The 21949-nt window shown below is 44.5% G+C and overlaps 1 protein-coding gene across 1 annotated transcript in view; it reads right to left on the bottom strand.

The window, feature by feature from the left end:
• Positions 1 to 21949, bottom strand: part of TRAPPC8 (trafficking protein particle complex subunit 8) — a 3178250-nt gene that overhangs the window by 2624728 nt on the left and 531573 nt on the right. The window contains exon 6 of the mRNA XM_044065843.1: positions 9381 to 9477. Within this exon, the coding sequence (XP_043921778.1) occupies positions 9381 to 9477 (97 nt within the window). The remainder of the gene's footprint in view (positions 1 to 9380; positions 9478 to 21949) is intronic.

A 21949-nucleotide genomic window follows, 5' to 3' on the forward strand; every position in this document is an offset into this window, starting at 1 on the left:
CCTAAGCTGTCTGTGCATGTCCAAGGAGTGCAGGATCCTTTCCCCTTTATTCTGAGGATTAGGAAAAAAGGTTGGCAAATGGATTGGTTTAAAGCCACACTGGATACCACCTTGGGCATAAATAATGGGTTAGTCCTGAGGGAAATCTTGTCCACGTGGACAATAATGAGGGGTTCCGCAGTCATAAGGGCCTGTAACTCAGACACTCACCTTGCTGAAGTGATGACTAGAAGTAAGGTGGTTTTCCAAGAGAGGAATTTTAAATCTGCTGTAGCAGCAAGCTCAAAGCGTGAGCTTCTCCAGTACAAAGTTAAGGTCCCAGGAAGGAGTGGGAGCTCTCTTCGGGGGGGGTCTTAAATTGTTAGCTCCTTTCAGGAACTGTTTGACCAGAGGGTGCGAGAAGAGGGGTGGCTCAGTATTGTAATGAGCTGAGATGGCAGAGGCATGGATCTTAAAGGATGAGAAGGATAGGCCTTTGTGGAGCAACTCTGCTAGATAATCTAGGATTTGAGGTAAAGTGGGCACGGTTGTGTCCTTTTCCTGAGACTGGCTCCAAGAACAGTATCTTTTCCACTTTTCTGAATAGGATTTCCTAGTACTAGGCCTCCTGGCCTCAAGGATGACATCCAGCACCTGTTTGCTGAGGGTTGCTGGTGATGTATTCAGGGAATAAACCAGGCTGCTAGGTTCGGGGATTGCAGCTGAGGATGCAAAATCTGGCCCTTCTGCTGGGACAGCAGTGAGGGGGGTCTGATGCAGTTGCCAGGGTGGCACTGTTGTCAGACTGCGTAAAAGTGGGTACCAGTGCTGGCGTGGCCAGTCTGGTGCAATAAGGATTGTCCTTGGCCTGCCCTGTTTGATCTTAAGTAGCACTTTCAAGAGGAGGGGCAGAGGGGGAAAGGCATAGCTTGAGAGTTTTTCCCCATGTAAAGGATAGGGCATCCACTTTCCATGCTTGGCTGTGGGGAGTTCTGGTACAAAATTTGCTCAATTGATGGTTTGGGGGGAAGCAAAGAGGTCCACCTCTGGTGTCCCCCACCTGTGAATGAAATGGATTCCAGTTTCCACTTGTGCGGGTCCATTAAATTTCTGCATAAGTCGCCTGCCAGTGAATTTTATTTGACTGGCAGGAATTGAGCTTGCAGGTACACTTGGTTGCTCAAGGCTGTGTTCCACAGAGTCATGGCTAACCTGCAGAGTGGGTAGGAATGAGTTCCCCCCTGCTTATGTACCACATGACTGTGGTGTTGTCTGTCTTTATCAAGAGTTGTCCTGGAAGGATAAGGTATTTTAAGGCTGTCAGTGCATTCTGTACGATAACATTTCTTTTTGATTGATATGCAGGTGCATTTGTCCTGGGCTCCATTTGCCTTGAATGCATTTGTCTGCCATGTGAGCCCCCCATGCATAGTCTGAAGCATCTGTTGTCAGGGTTTGGGCAGCGGGGGGGTAGAGTGAAAGGGAGTCCCTTGTTGTGGTTGCAGGCCTCTGCCCACCAAAGGAACTCTGACCTCAGGCAAGGAATGATCAGAATCACTGTTACCAGGATCTTAGAATGTTGACACCAGAGACTTTTTAAGTACCACTGAAGTTTCCTAATATGCAGTCTTGCATATGGAATTAGGAGAATGCATAAGGCCATGAACCCTAGAGCTTGCAGCATTTTTCTTGCAGACAGCTGGGTTTGGGTGGCCAGTAGTTTGAAGTAATTTTTCAAATAAACCTGTTTTCTGGACTGAGGAATGCCATCTGGGAAGTTGTGTTCAAGCTTGCTCCCAGGAATACAATTTCTTGGCTGGATACCAGATGTGATTTCTTTTCACTGATGGTATACCCCAGAGAAGTTAGGAATCTCTTTACAAACATCAGGTGCTGAAGTAGCAATTCCTGACTGTCCGCCTGAATCAGGCAAATGTCCAAGTATGGGTAAATTTGAATGTTTCTCTGCCTGTAGTATGCAATGGCTGGAGCTAAGCACTTTGTGAATATCCTGAGTGCAGTAGATAAGCCAATGGGAAGTGCATAGAACCGATAGTGCATACAGCCTGCCTTGAAACGTAGATATTTCCGGCAAGATTCCCTTATGGGGATGTATAGATAAGCTTCTTTTAAATCTAGGGTGACCAGCCAGGAGTCCTTGGCTAGCACAAGCAGCAGCTGTTGGAGTGTAAGCATTTTGAACTTTGGTACCACCAGGAAGGTGTTGAGAATTGACAGATCCAGGATAGGGCACCAAGAATTTTCTTTTCTGGGCACCAGAAACAGTCTGGAGTAGAAACCCTTCCCCCTTTGCTCTGCTGGAACAGGTTGAATAGCCCTGATACTGAGAAGAGAAAGTACTTGCCTTTGGGACTCTGCCCACTGGTATGGGGGAAGGCCTGTCAATCCGCTTGGGGTTGGCAATGAATGGAAGTAGAATCTGTATCCCTGGGATACAATGTTTAAGACCCACTGGTCTTGGGTAATGAATTCCCAATTTTTTGCATGCAGGGTGACTTTTCCTCCTAGGGGTGCAAGTACTTGGGCATGGCTGTGAAGGATGCCGGAGAAGTCATTGTGAACTTTTTTTCATAAGAGGATGGCTTACCACTCCCTGTTTCTGAGGTGGGAACACTCCATTGTTTAGATCTGAGCACACCTTGAGACTGTAGTCTTTGTGGTCTATTGCCACTGGGTTTGGACTGAGGAGGCCTGGGAGGGTCTGGAAAGGACTAGTTTTTCGAAGGCCAATGCCTACTGAATCTAGGTGGCTGTACCTGTAAGAAATCTTTAATAGTTTGCATAGATTTAGCTTTTCCCCTCCATCTTTTTTAAGAACTTCTTCTGCTATTGTGCAAAACAAACATTCTTGATTTAACGGAGCATCTAGTAATTTTGCTTTGACATGGTCTGGCAAGATTTGTTCCTTCAGCCAAGCATGCCTTTGCAGAACAGACCCAGTGAGAGCAGCCCTGCAAGATGCTTCTAAGCCATCAAAACCACACTGCAAAGTATGTTTACCAACCTGGTTGCAAAATGCATTAACTCTTGTAAATCTTTATTTTCTGAGCAATCAGGAATCAACATTTTTTGTTTAATGAGTTCCATAATACGCTGCTGGTACTTCAACATGTGAAAATGGCAATTTAAAGCCCTGATGGCAAGAGTTGCAGAGGTATAGACCTTCTTACCCCATCTGTCTAAAGCCCTAGAATCCCTGTCCGAAGGGGTAGGGTTTTTGGCTGTAGTAGCCTTAATACCTTTAGGTCCCTGGGAAATGGTCTCTGGATCCGCAGTAGGATTTTTAAAGATAAATTTGTGAGAGTTAGGTACTCTGTAGTAACTGTTACGCTTTCTAGGAGGTGGAGGTTAAGTATCAGCGGTAAGACTTGATTCCATGAAGACATCATCTACAATATCCAGGACAGGTGGTATAGCTAGAGGCCTGTGCTGAGGCAGGTCTAAAAACTCCCTGAGTCTCTTCTTTGACTGAGGGTAGTCCTGGCATTCCCAGCGGAAATGCTCTCTTAGGGTATGCAAGGTTTCACCGAAAGAAAAGTCCTCTGGAGGGGGGCAAAGGGAATGGAATCCGCTGCATCTGAATCCTCATAGGTGGATAAGGGTATGTCCTGGTAATCAGAGGGATCAGAGTCATCGGACTCATGGTCTGTAGAATGAGAAGGAAAATCAATTCATTGTCTTTAAGAGGGGGAAGGCTGGCTTCCCCTAATTAAAGGAATAAGGTCTTCAGCCATTCTTAGCATTTGTTTCTGAGGCATGGGGGCTTGAGAATGCACTTTGGTCATCGGTTTCCTAGGCGTAGTGCGAACTCTGGGCCTGAGAAATTCGGTAGTTTTAGTAAAAAATGAAGTAGTCAGTTTAATACGAACATCGGAAGGCCTGAACACACCCTCAGAAGCCGGTGCCTGCACAGCGTCTCCGGACCCATCCATGGTAGAGACATCCACAGGTTCCATAGTCAAAGCAGCACCTCGCGGCATACCAGACTCCAAACGGGTCTCAGTAGGGGCCTGCAAATCTGCAGAAGCAGGTATCAAGAGCTGCGAAAGCACCTTACTGAGTACCGGCGGACTGTCGACTAGCTTAACGGAAGCATCCTCAGCAGTTTTGGATCTATGCAGTCTGTCTTTATCATTATGTTTTTTTCAGAAGAAAGTAGCTGGAAGGCTTAAAGAAGCCATTTCAGAATACGGAGAACGAAAGCAAAAGAATTTAGTGACAAAGATAGCCTCACGACGAATAGTTCGGGCGTTGAACAAGGCACAAAAGCGACAGTGAGAAACGTCGTGGTCTGGGTCTAAACAGGTGATGCAGTAAGAATGAAAATCTCTGTAAAGTATTTGCTTTCCACAGGCAAGACATTTTTTAACTTTTTCTGACATCGGTTCGAGCAAGAAAAAAGGATCCCCAAAAATTTCAGGTAGCGGCCGACCGGAACTTGCAAACTGCTTCTGCTTGGGCTCCCGCACGGCAAGAAAAGCTGATGTAATGGCATCGGCTGCATGTTTTATACTCCTGACAACCTGACATCATGGAAGAGGCAACAGCATCCAACGCAGAAATCCCAAGACACTGGTATTCGGGCTGACTGAGGGATACCTGCAGGCAGATAACCCAAGTGTGATGACTGCAACAGGAAAACACGAAGAACATCATTATACAGAATAAAAATAAATCACAAACTAGAAGGATCCAACTACAGTGTGGTAATCACTTTACCTTGCCTTAGGACACAATTTTTTCATTGAGGCATTTCACTCTATTCACTTTATCGGTTATATTTGCATTTTTCAAGTTGTATCAAATGCAGCATCAATATTTACATTACAGACTAACTCAGCCACAACAAATAAAACATTAATCATCCTCAATGGCAATAAATGACTAAAACTCGTCTTAGAAAAAACACAAGTACAGCTGTGTAAAGTATTCATCATGAAGTACAGCTGTCTGCAAGTACACTTACCAGAACAACAGATCACAAGTGGCCAACAAGCAAATCATAACATTTGGGTTTACAAACCTTATGGGTGTCTTTGTGTTTTTTCCTGACACGGTTTTTCAAAGTGGTGATATCTTTCCTGCAAGGAACCAACAGTTTTTTTGCTTGCCAAGTACTGATGTAGGACAGCATGAAGCTTCTTCCGACATCACTTCATGCATTTTTCACTTCTTAAAATCAACCCCTGCAGAGATGAGTTCTGCAAATAGTTATTTAACTGTGCCCATGTATGCCCTATTTGCCCAAGGATTTATTTTAAGAAAATGTAAATAACACACCTAAAAACCCCAAGCAAACCTACACAAAATCCTTGCTTTCCCTCTACCAACAAGTTAGCCTTTAATGCAAAGTTATCAGTGCTTTTATTCTTTTTTAAATTCTTATAATCTTCTTATTCAAAAGCTAAATACTGAGAATTTTGCTGTAAAGTAAGCTGACAAGCCTTGCCTTCACTCTATAATAAAGAAACATTTGTAATGCAAACATATCTGCACTGTATTTGTCTGCCTGATGGCACAAAGGGAAGGCGTGCACTGTGCCACCAAAGTTTGGGAATGGACTTGAGTTACTGGTAAAGCTAACCGCAGCTACAGGGTGAAGCAGCCAATGACCATCTATCCTATTCCAAACGGAGGGTTTGAGGGAACTTGGATAGCTGTGTGACCTCTGATGGAGGCCAAAAGCCTCGCAGGTTGTCTACTTAGATTACAGGGTCACAAGATAACATCTTTTATATCACTGCACTACAGCCACACCCAAAAGCAAGGACCTTCTTTTTTAAACATTTGTATTAAATCATCACATTTCAAATGGTTACATGTGTTCATATTAACAGAAAAGAGAAACTGTAATAAAAATGTCATTACTGTCATGCAGTATACATGCTTTATTCATTTATTTTATTTATTTTTCATTCTGTCAGACATTACAATTTTTTTTAATTCCTACCCTCTAAACCTCACTCCTCCTCATTATTCTGCATGTTCTGTTCTTAAAAATTCCATTTATTTGTATGAAATTTGCTTTTTCCCTTTTAATGAAGATCCAACCTCCAGCTCTTGTATCAGTTTTCAGTCTTCAAAACTTCTATTACAACTTCTTTAGATTTTTGACATCCATTTCTAGAAATTGCTCTTCAGCTGTAAACAGCATTAGACTTCATAAGGCCTAGACAATCCAAATCTTATAACACAGCTGAAAGAGAATCACTTCCTTACTTACTACCATTTCATCATGGTACATTCTTTCAAGGTACACAAGGGAAGTTTTAAAACCTGTCTACTTGTTACATTCCTCCACCCCCCAAAAATATGCTCATAATTCACCCACCACCCCCATTCCTTCCTGGAAAATTTGGTTTCTACCAGCATTAGGAAAATCCTATCAAGTCTAGCTCATAATTCACCCATCATCCCCATTTCTTCCTGCAAAATTTGGTTTCTGCCAGCATTAGGAAAACCCTAGCAAGTCTAGCTGGGGTATAAAAACACTTTTGTAAACAATTCCATGCAAAATTTCTAAGCCTTCTGGGCTTAGTTTTACACTTCGGAACCCTACAGATTTCTTCTGAATGTTCCTTGTAAGATGGCATTTTATTCTCTTTTCTCTGTCTTGTCAAAACTCCTCCAACTGATTCTCACAGTTATCAAGAAACACTTTATACAGGTTCCCTACTGAAATGTCAGCACTCGTAATGCACAGTGCCAACACACCAGAAAAAATACCGAAAATGCAGGTGAAGGGCGAATACTGATCATTCTTCTCCTTTCTTTAATGTTGTTTTTTTTTTTTTTTTTTACAGGAAGGCAAACCCCCCCCTACAGCCTCCGAACTTATATGTACCAACTCAGAACTCCATACCTCAGAGAAAATGGAACATTTCAAGAAATGTCCATCTCAGACATGGCACAGGCAAGTCCTTTCTTTCAGCCATTCAAGTCTCCGTATTTCAGACCTCGGTGAAGCAGCCCTCTACATTTTAAATGGCTACCCTTAATATAGACTAATTACAATCCCCTTTTTAATAGCAGCTTCTGTTTTATACTCAACTAGAAATTATAGTTAGTCTTTCATTTAGCAATAATCCCATTTTAAGCAACAGCCTCTATTCTACACTAAAGTAAAACTTCTACCAGACCTGGTTTTCCACTTGGCACTCCACTACTTTTTCTGCGTGACCTATAATCTGTTATCAATCCCCGATATGAAAGGCAAACTGGTAATCTCTAACCCGCAGTCTAGTGCCAGCTTAGCCTCATTCAGTTCTATTACCTTTAATTCTTAGTCAACTGCTCCCAATACCTTGGAATCTTTGCTAATTTTCTCCAGTGAAGTCCAGTTCTCTCTTGCATATTTTCTATACCCCTACTTGGAGACAGCCCTCTGAGTAAACTCTTTTCTCCATTCCTGCACTGGTGTGGTTTGTGGAATAGTTTCTGCTACTTTATGAACATAGTTGTTTTTTTTTTTTTTTTTAACTATTCACTTTAACTATTCACCTTGAGGACTTGCATTCAAAACACTAGTCCATCTGTAGCTCTTAAACTCTCCTCCATTTCAGCATCATTTTCTACTCTACATGGATTTATAGCCTTCTTCTTGAGTTAAGTATATCAACCTGAACTATATAGCTTGAAGTACCCCTTCAACTTTGATCTTTGGCAACCAAAGTTAGCAAAGTGGTAGTCCTTGTGCTCAGGAAAATTCAAGTGGCAATACTTTGCATTACAAGTAATGCCCACCCAAAGCAAACCTTGAAAGCTCTAATGGGGACCCCACGGATTTGCCAAAAGACATCCATTGTGTCTAGTGACATAATTTATGTGCCCATGTAACAGAACCTGACACCTTGAAAAGTCACCATCCAGAATTAAATGTACTGGTTAAAGTTCAGTGAGATCCAAAACAGGAAGTAAATTGCCCATCCCTTTGGAGAACACGGAGAGAGAGAGGAATAAAACCTCTGATCCTCCTTTGAATACAGAATAGCTTATATACCTCAAACAGCAGAATACGGGCCTGTAACAAAAGTTCTGCTGAGATCAGAATAGTCTGACAGAAGCCTTTCTGTCAGAAAATCTGTGATATCAAAGACATGCCAGGCAGTTAACATGTCTAAGAACCACGGGGTCTTCTCTGATGTTCCCTAAACCAAAGCAAACTAAGACACACTGCCATCTCTCCAACAAGCATCTCAGACCACAGTTAAGATTACAGAAGTAAGGCCAGGGATGTCATCAACTTGGAAGAATTCACCGGTACCAGAGGAGGAAGAACTGTGCAATATTAAAAGCCTTCTTCAAGCAGTAAGAAGGCTTTTCCCAATTTTAGGGTTGCTTGATTAGAAGAAGAGAAGGGAGGTCAACTGGACTCCTAAATTAATTCCACAGTGGTGACAGCGTCACTTCTACACAAAAGGTAAGCCACAAGGCCTTACAAAGTCTAAGCAAAGGCCATTTCCCTCCTGAACTGGGTATCCAGGATATGGCTTCTGTATCCCTCTTCGGCAGAGAACAAACTCTGTCAAACCATCCTTCACAGGATTAGCCCACAGTCTGTGGCCTTGGCCCTAGCATCTGCATAATCAAACTACAGCAGCCCATATGGAACCTACCTTAAAAGTTATTAAAAAATAAAATTTATCTTCAGACCAGCACATACAATGTTTCCTTATGCCCCTTTAATGAAGAGAGGACTGGAACTTGGACAGATGAGATGAGGAGCTGTGAACTCTAACCCCTAATGTGGCAGAGGAGAGTAATGTCTCTCAAAATATCCCAAAACTAAGTCATTATTAGGATGCATGACAGTAAAATACAGCAGTGAATGGGACATACGTTGAACCAAAGTGATGAGAAAGAAGACAACTCAAGGTTGTTTGACAAACTGATCTGCCCCATTTAATTCATTCAGCTGGGGAAAGACATACCCCTGGAAAGTGTCTATCATTGTGGAAAACTATGATGTCCAGGCTTTTAGAGCTGAAGTACCATTACATTTGCAACAGTATCATAATAAGACAGAGACAAGAAATGAACATAATAGATACTGGAGTTCCAAACTGAACTATAAGTCTATGATGACTGATCAGACAGACTCAAAAGGCTTCAAAGGAAGAAAGAGAAAAGCTTTGCAAGCCAGGACTCAGGATCAATTAAAGCACTGTATCCTGGCCATATTTATAATACAATCCCCCAATGAAATAAGAACTGCAAAGCAGCAATGACGGCATAACACAAAAGCTGATCATGGACATGGCCTTCTGCATACAACCCTTTACAAAAAAAAATGTTCCAACATTAAAAAAAAACATTTATCAAATAAGAATAAAAACAAATTACAACCACCCATACATGCATATTAAAAAAATTATCCACACCTTTAACAATATGTTCCAGACCATCGAGTGATGTGATGAAACTGTTTTCGGCATTCTTATTCATAATCAAAGCATTTATACCATCTTCATATGAATCCTATCAAACACAAAACAATTATTATTTATACAAATTCTGACTACAAAAAATGTTTTGCACAAGATTAAAAATTATCAACTGAAAGTAAATAAATGAAAGCTACGTACTTACCATAATGACAGATCCGTGCTGTCAGTCTCCATCTGGTTCAACCTGTGAGATACTGGATCTGGCATCAGCCAAATCCACAAGACTTCAACTTGCCAGCCCTCTCCACCCCTACCCACAATCCCACACTCCCTAGAGGATACCTCAGATAGAGTTTGCTCCTTCTCAAGCCAACGCCAAGATACAAGTCACACATAAAGGGGGAAGACAAAGTACTCCAAGAGAAGGGAGTAATAACCCCCACTAAGTCATCCAAAGACAAGAGGCTAGCTATACAGGCGGGGGCAGGAGGGAAGTGTAGGTTGAATCAGACTGAGACAGACAACACAGATAGTACAGTTGCGTACACTTACCATAAATGTAGATGTTCGAGTGTATTCACTGTTGCAGTCATCACATTTGGGTTATCCCTGCCAGGGCAGCCCTCGGCCAGCCTGAATACAACACACTTATTACTTCTGCGTCGGTTGCTGTCGCTTAAGGTGACATCAGGTCATCAGTAGTATAAAGTCAGGCAGCCAACACCATTACTTCAGTTTTTCTTGCTCTAATCTGTCAGGAGCCCCCAAAGTAGGAGGCCATGTTCTGGTGGAAGAAACACACCAGTGGAAAATAAATACCATTATGTCCCTTGTAAGGAAAGGAGAGCAACAAGAAAGAAAGGTAACAAAAGGAAAAAAAGAGGGAAAAAAGGGGTGGGTGGAGGGAGGGAAAACAGGACTGCAACAGTGAATACACTCGAACATCTACATTTATGGTAAATGTACACAACTGTACTATGTTCTTTGTGTTTCTCTGTTGCAGTCATCACATTTGGGTAGATTCCCAAAGCTGAAGAAATGGGTGGAGGCAGTCAAGGAAGCTAGGGGTTGGCGAAAATGCCCTGCAAGACTGCAGAGACAAACCCTGCCCTGGATTTCGAGAAGAGAGGCAGGTGGTAATGCTTGGTAAACGTGTCAACAGATGCCCATGTGGCAGTCTCCAAGATGCCCCTGGTGGGGACTCCACTGAGGAAAGCTGCAGAGGTGGAGGCTGCTCTGGTGGACTGTGTCCTAACCCCCTTGGGGGGAGGCTTATCATGCTGTTTGTAGTAGAAATGGATACATTATGCTATCCATTTGGAAATGGTTTGCTTGGAGATGGCTTTGTCTTCTGCTCCTGTAGCAAAACTAACCAGCAATTGATCAGACTTTCTGAAGGATTTAGTCCTGTCCAGATAGTATTTGAGCTGTCTGTGCACATCTAGAGAGTGAAGAATCCTTTCCCCTTTGTTCTGGGGATTAGGAAAAAAGGTGGGCAAATGAATGGATTGGTTGAGAACCACACTGGACACCACCTTGGGCATGAAGGATGGGTTAGTTCTGAGGGATACCCGGTCTGCATGGAAGATGAAGGGTTCCACAGCCATCAGTGCTTGCAGCTCAGAGACTCTTCTGGTTGAAGTGATGGCCAGAAGGAATGCTGTCTTCCAGGAGAGAAATTTTAGCTCTGCAGAAGAAGCTGGTTCGAAAGGGGGCAGGGTGAGCTTTTCCAAGACAAAGTTAAGGTCCCAAGCTGGTGCCCTTCTGGGGGCCTCAAGTTGCTAGCCCCTCTGAGGAACTGTTTGATCAAAGGGTGTGAGAAAAAGGGGCTGCTCAGTGGAAAAATGAGCAGAAATAGCAGAGGTATGAATTTTAATAGAGGAGAAAGTGAGACCACTATGCAGTAGGTCAGCTAGGTAATCTAGGATGTGAGGGATGGAGGGCTGTGCCGTATCGGCCCCCTTAACCTGGATCCAGGTGCAGAACCTTTTCCATTTGTCTGCATAAGACTTTCTGGTGCTAGGGAGTCTGGCCTCGTGGATAACATCCAGAGCCTGTTTACTGAGGATGGCAGATTGGTTAGGCTTTAGGGAATAAGCCAAGCTGCCAAACTGAGTGTCTGCAATTGGGGGTGCATGAATTCCCTTTCCCTCTGGGTTAGGAGGTTTGGAATCTTAGGAAGATGCCATGGAGGCAGAGGGGACAGGCTGTGCAGCAAGGGGTACCAGTGTTGTTGGGGCCAGTCTGGAGCTATTAGAATGGTCCTTGTTTTTTCCTCCCTTATTTTGAGCAGTACCTAGGGGATGAGAGGTACAGAAGGAAAGGCACAGACAGAGAGGTTGACCCAGGGGAAGACCAGGGCATCCACTTTCCAAGCCATGCAGTGATGCTCCCTGGTGCAGAACTTGCTGAGCTGATGGTTGGTGTGGGAGGCAAAGAGGTCGCCCCTCGGGGTTCCCCATTTCTGAGTTATTAGGGTGAAGGTACTTCTGTTGAGCTGCCACTCGAGTGGGTCCAGAAGGTTTCTGCTTAACTGGTCTGCTAGGGAATTGAGAGAGCCTGGTAGGTACTGTGATAACAGGTGTATTGCATGGAAGAGGCTGTGAGCCAAAGGGTCATGGCCAGCCTGCATAAGGGGTAGGAGTGAGTCCCTCCCTGCTGGTTGATGTACCACATCACAGTGGTGTTGTCTGTTTTGATCAAGAGAACCCCTGGAGAGAGAAGGGGTCTGAATGCTATTAAGGTGTGCTGCACAGCCATCATCTCTTTTTGACTGATGTGCAGGTGGATTTGCTGTGGGCTTCATTGGCCCTGTATGCACCTGCCGTCCAGGTGTGCTCCCCAAGCGTAGTCTGATGCGTCTGTGGTGAGGGTCTGGGTGGTGGGGTGTGGGGAAAAGGGTAGTCCCTTGTTGTGGGAGCATGCTGTTCCCCACCAAAGAAATTCTTTTCTGAGGCAAGGAATTATAGGTAGAAGGGTTTTCAGGTCTTGAGAGTGTTGACACCAAAGGCTCTTTATGTACCATTGAAGTTTCCTCATATGCAGTCTGGCATATGGAGTGAGGAGTATGCAGGATGCCATGAACCCCAGAGCTTGCAGGATTTTCCTTGCAAAAAGCTGGGGCCTGGTGGCCAGTTGAGAGAAGTAGGTTGTCAGGAATTTTTTTCTCTGGTTAAGGTATGCCATCATCTGGGATACTGTGTCCAGGCTTGCTCCCAGGAAGATTATCCTTTGGGTGGGCACCTGCTCTGACTTCTTTTCGTTGATTGTGTACCCTAGGGAGGTTAGCAGGGTCTTTACAAAGGTCAGGTGCTTGAGCAGCTTTTCCTGGCTGGCTGCCTGAATAAGGCAGTCGTCTAAGTAGGGATAAATCTGAATATTTCTTTGCCTGCAAAAGACAATGGCCGGAGCCAGGCACATTGTGTAAACTCTGGGAGCAGTAGATAAGCTAAAAGGAAGCGCAGAGAACTGAAAGTAACGAGATCCTGCCCTGAAGCGGAGATATTTCCTGCATGACTGCCTGATAGGAATGTGGAGGTGGGCCTTTTTTACATCTAGGGTGGCTAGCCAAGCGCCCTTGGAGAGCATGGGTAGCAGCTGCTGGAGGGTGAGCATTCTGATTTTTGGGATCACCAGGAAGGTGTTTAGAATGAATAGATAGAGTATGGGGCCCAGGTCCCCTCTTTTCTGGGCACCAGAAAAAGGCTGGAATAGAAGCCCTGGCCTATCTGTTCTGCAGGAACATGTTCTACTGCCTCATAGAGAGCAGGTAATAGATTTGCTTTTGAGCCTCTGCCCACTGATTTGGTGGAAGATCTGGGAACCCTTTTGGGGTTGGAAGGGTGTGGAAGGAGAATTTGTATCCCTGAGACACAATGTTCAGAACCCATTGGTCCTTGGTAATGGTAGCCCAGGTGCTTATGTGAACGGAGAGTTATCCTCCCAGGGGTAAGTGAGGGTGGGCGGAGGTAAGTCACTGAGTTCTTACCATAAGGGGGTGGTTTAGAACTCACCGTTTTTGAAGTGGAGGTAGTCTACTGCTTAGATCTCTGCATTCCCTGGGGCTGCTGTCTGGGGGGGGGTCTGTTTCCAGGGGTCCTAGGCTAAGCCTGTTTAGTCGGAGCAGAAAAGGACCAGTGCTTGGAGGGGCAATGTCTGCTGAATCTAGGGGGCTGTACTTGTAAGAAATCTTTAACTGTTTGCATAGATTTTGCTTTTTCTTCCATTTTTTTAAGAACTCTTCTGCTTTAGTGCCAAACAAGTTATCTTTGTGCTAGGCGGCATACAACAACTTAGATCTGACATGATCTGACAGGGGTTGATCCTTAAGCCATGCATGTCTTCTAATGATAGATCCAGTGACTGCTGCCATGCAAGAAGCTTCTAGGGTGTCAAAACCACAGTGCAAAGTGTGTCTAGTTACTTGACTTGCAGAGTGGATTAAATCTTGTAAATCTTTAGATTCTGCCCAAGCAGGAAAGGAAGAAATTTTGTGTTTAAAGAGTTCCAAAGTATGTTGCTGATATTTAAGCATATGGAACTGACAATTTAGTGCCCTGACAGCAAGAGTAGCTGAGGTGTATAATTTTTTATCCCATCTGTCTAATGCACGGGAATCCCTGTCTGAGGGTGTGGGATTCTTAGCAGAGGTTGCTTTAATCCCTTTTGGCCCTTGAGAGATTACTTCAGGGTCAGCTGTAGGATTTTAGAAAAAGTATGTGTGTGAGTCAGGGACTCTGCAGTACCTGTCTGGTTTTCTGGGAGCAGGAGGTAGGGCGTCAGGAGTCAAGCTGGATTCAAGGAAAACATCATCCACCACATCCAGAACTGGGGGATGGCCAAGGGTCTGTGTTGTGGAAGATCTAGGAATTCCCCAGAGTCTCTTTTTAGACTGAGGGTAGTCCTGACTTTCCCATTGGAAATGCTCCCTTAAAGTATGCAGGGTTTTCCCAAAGGAAAAATCCTCTTGGGGGCGCTGAAGGAATGGAATCCTCTGCATCAGAATCCTCATAAGTGGAGAGGGGTTGTATGTCTTCATAGTCAGAGGCATCAGATTCATCAGACTCTTGTTCAGACAGAACTACTGGGGACAGATCTCTTTTCCTTTTTGAGGAGGTAGCTTGGCTTCCCCTGATCAGCATGATAAGGTCTTCTGCCATTTTAAGTATTTGAGACTGAGGCAAGGAAGCAGGCATCTGAGAGTGGGTAGTCGGTTTCTTGGGTGTGGTTCGAACCCTGGGCCTAAGGAACTACGTTGTTTTAGAAAGAAATATAGTTGCGAAAGAAGACATCGGTTTGTGTCAAGATTCGGTGGTGCGAATGACTTCCTCGGAAGCCAGTGCCTGCTCAGCGAATCTTGACTCATCCAAGGTAGAGAAACCACAGGATCCTTAGATGAAGAAGAGTTTTGCGGCATACTGGACTCTGAAAGGGTCTCGGTAGCGGCCTGCGAATCAAATGAAGAGGGCATCAGGGGCTGCAAAAACGCCTAACTGAGTAATGGACGACTGACGACTAGGTTAACGGAAGTGGCGTCAGTAGGATTGGACCTGTGCGGTCTGTCTCTGTCTTTACACCTTTTCAGAAGTTCTGCTGTCGGATGGCTTACTGACTACTGTAAACGAAAATATCCGACTACAATAAGGGCCTGACAATGGATAGTTCTGGCATTGAACAAAGCACACAAGCAACAATGAGGGACGTCATGGTATGGGCCTAGACAAGTTACGCAGTAAGAGTGGAAGTCTCGGTGTGGTATTTGCTTTCCACAGGCGAGACAATTATTAACCTTTTCTGACATTTGTTAGTGCAAGAAAAAAGGATCCCCAACAGGGTACTTCGCTTTAGAAGACTTCAACTTCAATTCGGAAACGAAAACTCAGGTAGCAGCCAACCGGCACTTGTGCGAACTGCTTCTGCTTTGGGTTCCATGGCAACCTCTTGTTCAAATGTGATGGCTGCAACAGTGAAACACGAAGAACAGCTATCTTTATGGTAAGTACATAACTGTCACATCCAATGTTGTCTTCTCTGTTTGGCTTCAACCTGCAGGACAGTTTCCAGCCACGCAACACCCCCTGGGAGGATCTACAGAAGGATATTCTGCAAAATAGCAGAGCCATAAGAAGCCCTGGGCCTAGACTGAATAGTCAGCTTGTAGTGAGATACAAAGGTGCCAGAACCCACCCAAGTCACTTCTGCACACACATCATCTAAGGGAACCCTAGAAAAACAGGTCACAGAAGTAGCCATAGGTCTGGTAGAGTGACCTTTAGATATACCATGCAGGGTCTTACCTCTCAAAGTATAAGCAAAGAAAATACAGTCTGAAAGCCACTTGGATAATACACCTTTAGAAACTGGCCTACGCAACTTCGATTTGGAAAAATAAATAGCTGATAGGATTTTCTAAAAGACTTTTTTCTTTCCAAGTAAAATATCAGTTGCCTATGCACATCTAAACAATCGAACAAGTATTCACTCTTGTTTTAAAAATTAGGGAACAAATACAGGCAGATGAATAAAAAGGTTCAAATTATTCTCAGTGGCCACCTTAGAAAGAAAACAAGGATTTGTGTAAAAGGAAACTCTATACACCAAGTAGGGAGGAATAGCAGACAGAGCTTGGAGCTCGGACACTGTCCTGGGCAAGGAAACAGCCAACAGGAACAAAGTCTTCCAATATAAGAACTTTAAATCTGAAATAGCATAAGACTCAAAAGGAGGGCCTGCAAGGAATTGCAACACAAAAAGAAAATCCCACGTAGGGGCAGGGTTCCAAAGAGGAGGTTGCAAAACAAATGTCCATTTGAGAAGTGCTTTGGAAATCTTCAGTGCAGCCAAGGGAACGTTACCCTTGCCAACATGATAATCGAATATGGTTGCTATTTGCACTTTAATCATACAATAACTAGAGCCTGCTTTTAACAAATCAGTGAGAAAATATAAAACTATCTCCAAGGGAGTCTAAAAGGATCTGATCCTCTCAGAGTCAGCCCAAACTGCAAAGCGCTTCCATTTACTTGCGTACACTTTCCTGGAAGACAACTTCTGGGAAGAAGACAAAATATGCGCAATGCTAACAGCTTGGGATTTCTGAACAGAAAGGGAACTGGAGAAACCATGCGGTTAACTTGAGGGACTGAAGGCTGGATGGATCCAGGCCAACTGGATGAGAAATGAGATCTGGAGTGGGATCCAGAACTCAATGTGGGTATCTCAGAAGAGGAAAAGCCAAGATGCGGAGTAGTAATGGCGAACTTAAAAAAAATATAGCATTACGAAATGGCTGTAATGGAAGACACAGAAATGAAAAAGTTCTTAATAAAGATGGAACAAAAGCACTAAATACAGTGGATTTGTCTCTCCTATTACAGCCATTTTGTAGTGCTGCTTGGAATCTCAGAAGAGGTCAAAGAAAGGGGAATTACACCCCAAAAAGCCAAAAGGGAGCTATGAGAATCACTCTCTCTGCAACGGGCTGCCTTCTGAAGCAATCTGATTATTAGCAGGACTGGAGGACATGCATATAGGAGACCCATGGGCCAAGCATACAGAATGGTCTTCTCTTGGCAACTGTTCCTGAGGGGGAACTAAAGCAGAATAGCTGTTGCATTTGGTGTTGGAGGGGGAAGCAAAGAGGTCTCAACACGGAGTGCCCCTGCACCGACAAACCCAAGCTGCTTCTCTCAGATTCAGAAACCACTCATGAGGATGAAGAATATTCCTGCTCAGACTGTCTGCCAGAATGCTGGGATGCCTCAGGATGTGCATTACAATCAGAAACTGCTGAAACGAGATCACCCATTGTCAAATTCTCATGGCTTCTCGACAAAGAAGATAAGAGTGCGATCCCCCCCCCCCCAGTTTGTTCAGAGACCCCCCCCCCCAGTTTGTTCAGATACCAAACAGACATTGATGTGAACATTGGTCCCCATGGAAGATCAGTACCCTTGAACCATCCTCCCTTTGAAATGCCCCCTCCACCAGAGAAGAGTGGCATCCATGGTGAATGTGGTCAATGGATGGGGGAAAACAGTCTCCCGCTGGTCACCTAAGGTGACTCTAACCATTGTCTACACTATGATAAACCTTTGTCAACCTTATGGGGAAAGTCACTTGGATGAGTCAAACAAGACCACTGCACTGCAAGAGGCCAATGCAGAGCCCTCATGTGGTACCTTGCTAAGGGGACCAACCCTATGGAAACTTATTTGGCCCAAACGTTTCAGGAGACCATGCGCTGGTGGCTTCGCATAAGCAAGCAAGCAAAAATACTGCCAGAGATCAAAGGCCATTTACTGTGGACTTTAAGAGGTTGGCAATTTGTGAAACAGTATCTAAGTAGCAGCCTATGAATTCCAGTGTCTGGACAGGATGTAAACTTGACTTTTGATAACTGATAGTTATCTTCAAATGGCCACAGAACTGCAGTAAGGCATCCCTGGCTTTGTTTAGAGGTGCTCTTTTTGGGCCAGCAAGGAGTCAATCATCCAGGTAAGAAAAGGCCTGAAATCCCTACAGCCACAGTCAAGCTGCCACCACTGTCATGCACTTGCATACCCGGGGGTGGTGGTGGTGAGACCAATTGGCAGGCCTCTGAATTGACAATGATTGGCCCCAAGCCAGAAGATCATCTCTCTACAGTGACATGATGGCAGGCATTCTTAAAGTCTACTGAGTACATCCAATCATTCTTTATCACCAGAGGTAGAATTGACAGCACCCTGACCATCCAGAATTTGGTCGGTTTTATGAAGAGATTCAGTATGCTCAAGTCCAAAATCAGCCTGAAGTCCTTGTTCTTTTTTGGCACCAAAAAGAACCATGAGTAGACCCCAGATCCTCGGTGGTCTTGTGGTACCTCTTGGAAGATTATTTGCCAACAGTTTCTAAACCTTTACTGCTGCCTGCTGTCTCTGGTGGGGGGGAATGTGTGGGAGATGTTTGTGACTGAAATTTGGTATTTCTACAAATAACAGTATTGCCTCTAGATAAGACTCTTAAAACCCACGAGTCCAAAGTGATGGCCTACCAAGCTTCTGGGTTAAGAGCCAAGCAACCCCCAACTGCCACCAGAGCAGGACAGCAGAGCAAGTCCTAAGAATCAGTATAAGGGCCCTCCAGAGAAAGCTCCACAAAAGCTCTGGTTCTGCCGACCACCCCTGCCTTGAGGGAGCTGTCCATTATGGTTCCTCCCTTCTTGCAGGGAGGGTCCCCAAAAGAAGCATCCTGGAAAGACTACTGCAATTTCCTATAAAATATATTTGCTCCCCTTCTATTTCTGTAATAAGGTTCACTGAGGGGCAGCAAAATGTAATCAGATTGCAGTCAGAATCTTCATGTCTTGCTCGCTCCTAGTAAGATTGTCTAATCTTCAGCCCAAACAAAGAGGAGCCATTGAATGGGGCATTAACAAAGGATGCCTTGAAGCAGTCCATGAAATTGCACAACTGCATCCAAGTATGGCAACACAAAGCAATGTCTGCACCAGTTGCTCAGGATGCTTAATCTGCTGTGTTAGAGACAAGCCTCATGGAGACAATGGCAATCAACTACAGAGTGGACAACTGAGTCTGCAGACCAAGAGCAGACTGATGGCTGGCCACAGGCACAGATGAGAAGGGGAAGGAAACACTGGTTGTGGCTGAGAACATCCTCTTTGAACATCAAAGGCAGAAGCCAGCCACCCAGAGCTGAGAATCCCCAGGATCTGACAGAAGATGCCCCAAGCAGAAGGAATGCCCTTGAAGCCATGATAGACAAACACAACCCGGACATGCCTGCCTCAACAAAATGGCTCCAAGTTCCACTTGGCTCTGACATACCCAGAGTAGAATAAACCAAAGTGGAGGTCAGACCAAACTATGGCCATGCTGTTGGATCAGTCCCTGAGGGTGTTTCCACAGCCAGATCCAAGAGCTTAGATCCATAGGTCCCGAGGGAGGAAGCCAGTTTGATGGAGCTGAGGCTCTGGGGAAAGATCCTGGACCCAAAGGGATAAGGCCTAATTGTATTTGTGCTTGCAAAAAGGACCTAAACTATTTGCTCCAGACCCGAAGCTTTGAGACTGCCCACCAACCACAGTGGCTGAGTGGATGAATTCACAGATGGAGGCTTAGAGGTTCATTTAGGTGGCAAAGGACCCACCAGTCGGAGCAGAGCCAGACAGGCTCAGACATGAAGTGGGGAAGGAGAATACTCAGATGAAACCTACAGCAGAACGGAGAGAGAGAGAAGGGGGACACTACCAATCTAAATAAGTTCCTTTTACCAAGAAGACAATGGGCACACCGAGTGCCAGAGAGGTAGCCTTACTTAAGGCAACACTGAAGGCAATCAGCTCAGAAGTCAGAGGAGATACTGGTGCTGAGGCAGCTGAGAAACCCGAAGATCTTGAACCTTTGGGTCTGACGGGCCAGAAGAGGGTCCTGGCACAGGGACATAAGTACACCTCTTACTGTCCCATTTCGAAGACTTGGAGTCCTTGGTGGCTTGGTGGAGCGTCTGTGATCCTTATCTGACCTGTCTTTTGAAGCAAACAGGGAAGCGCCGGCCAGGAAGTATCCCTTCAACAACAGCTTAAGCCTTTTTTCATTGACCACCCTAGAACCAAACTCCTCACAGATGATATATGGCAAACCCAGGTGGGCAGCCACCAAACAATATATACACTTACCATGCGGATCTTGCAAGGGGAGCTTGTGACCACGAGAAACATTTTTTAAAACCCTTTAGATCTACAACAGTAAAACTACAGAAACAGATCTACAAAGAAGGAAACAACAGAACTACACCAAACACACTATCTAGAAGAAACAACTCACAAAGATAAACACTATACAAACCTACTTACTAGAAAACATACAGCAAGTGAAAATGCACACTCTTAGGGTGGAAAAAGCCCACTGCTAACTACACACCATAAAAATTACCCACAACTACCTAAATGCCTAACCCAACACTAGAATTGATTACTCTAACACAGTTCTAAGGGGTAGGGGGTCAGGTAAAACAAGAAAAAGGGTACACTAAAAGCAAAATAACGATGGACAGCTATTTGGAATGGCAGCAAACTTGACCTGAGGTATCCTCTAGGGAGTGGGAGACTGTAAGTAAGAGAGGTACATCCTGATGCATTGAAGTGGACTTGGCCAGTGCAGGATCAAACTCAGATCAGATAACCCGCAGATTAAAACCAGAGAAGACAATAAGAGTTTAAATGCACACTTCTGTACTACAGCCTATCAGCAACATGCAATACATACATGTTGTTTATAGAGTACAAAAATGGAGTGCTGCCAGATTTTTCTCACTCTCTCAAAATTAATTTTTTTACACAGAAACAAAGGCAATGAAATGCAAAATTAGACCCATCAAGACAATCTGCAGGCTGCAGCCAACATTATGCAGTTGACTCTAACCTTTAATTAAATTTCTCTATCCAAAGTATAAATCTTTCAATAGAAAGTACAGTTTTGTACCTATCATAAATGTAGATGTTCGAGTGCTCATACAACTGCAGTCATAACAGATGGGGTTATCCTGCCGTCAGGCGGGTCCTCGGTCGGCCGAATTCCAAAGTCTAGGTCCGGCGTCGGTTGTCATCACTTCCTCCCTGATGTCAGTGCGGCAGGGGGTATAAAAGAGGCAGCCAACGCCATTTTCTTCAGTTTTTCTTGCCCCAGATGTCAGGTGCCCCCAGAAGGAAGGCAAACAAAATGTTATGCAAAAATGTAATGTTGAGAAATCAAAAACAGTAGTTGCAAGCAAATACACCATAAAAGAGTACCCCCAAAAGGTTATATGAAAAGGGTTTGTCATAAGGCCTGTCCTAAGAGGGGTTGGAGGGAGGGAAACCTGGACTGCAGCTGTATGAGCACTCGAACATCTACATTTATGGTAGGTACAAAACTGTACTATGTTCATCGTGCATACAGCTGCAGTCATAACAGATGGGTAGAATCCCAAAGCTAAGTAAGGGTGGGAGGCACTAAGTGGAACTAAGAGGGGCTAGGATGCCCTGCAGGACTGCTGTGGCAAAGCCCGCTCTAGACTTAGAGTATAGTGGGAGGTGACAGTGCTTGGAGAAAGTGTGCACTGAACTCCAGGTGGCTGCTTCCAAAATATCCTTGGTAGGGACCCCCCTGAGGAAGGCTGCAGAGGTAGCTGTGGCTCTGGTGGAGTGGGATCTGATGCATGCAGGCACAGTTTTTCCATGAAATGAGTAACAAAAGCGTATGCAGTGGGCTATCCATTTTGAAAGTGTCTGTTTGGAAATAGCCTTTCCTTGAGCACCTGCAGCAAAGGACAAAAAGAGTTGCTCAGATTTCCTGAATGGCTTTGTCCTTTCCAAATAATAACGAAGTTGTCTGTGAATGTCCAAGGAATGTAGTAGTCTTTCCCCTTTGTTTTGTGGATTAGGATAAAAGGTAGGTAAGTGGATAGTCCGATTCAAAGCTATACTGGATACTACCTTTGGCATAAAGGTAGGGTTGGTTCGTAAGGAAACTATGTCCTGATGGAAAATGATGAATGGTTGCACAGCCATGAGGGCCTGTAGC

The sequence above is a fragment of the Protopterus annectens genome, chromosome 3.part0 (genome assembly GCF_019279795.1).
Source record: "Protopterus annectens isolate FY-2018-M chromosome 3.part0, PAN1.0, whole genome shotgun sequence".
NCBI classification, from domain to species: Eukaryota; Metazoa; Chordata; order Ceratodontiformes; family Protopteridae; genus Protopterus; species Protopterus annectens.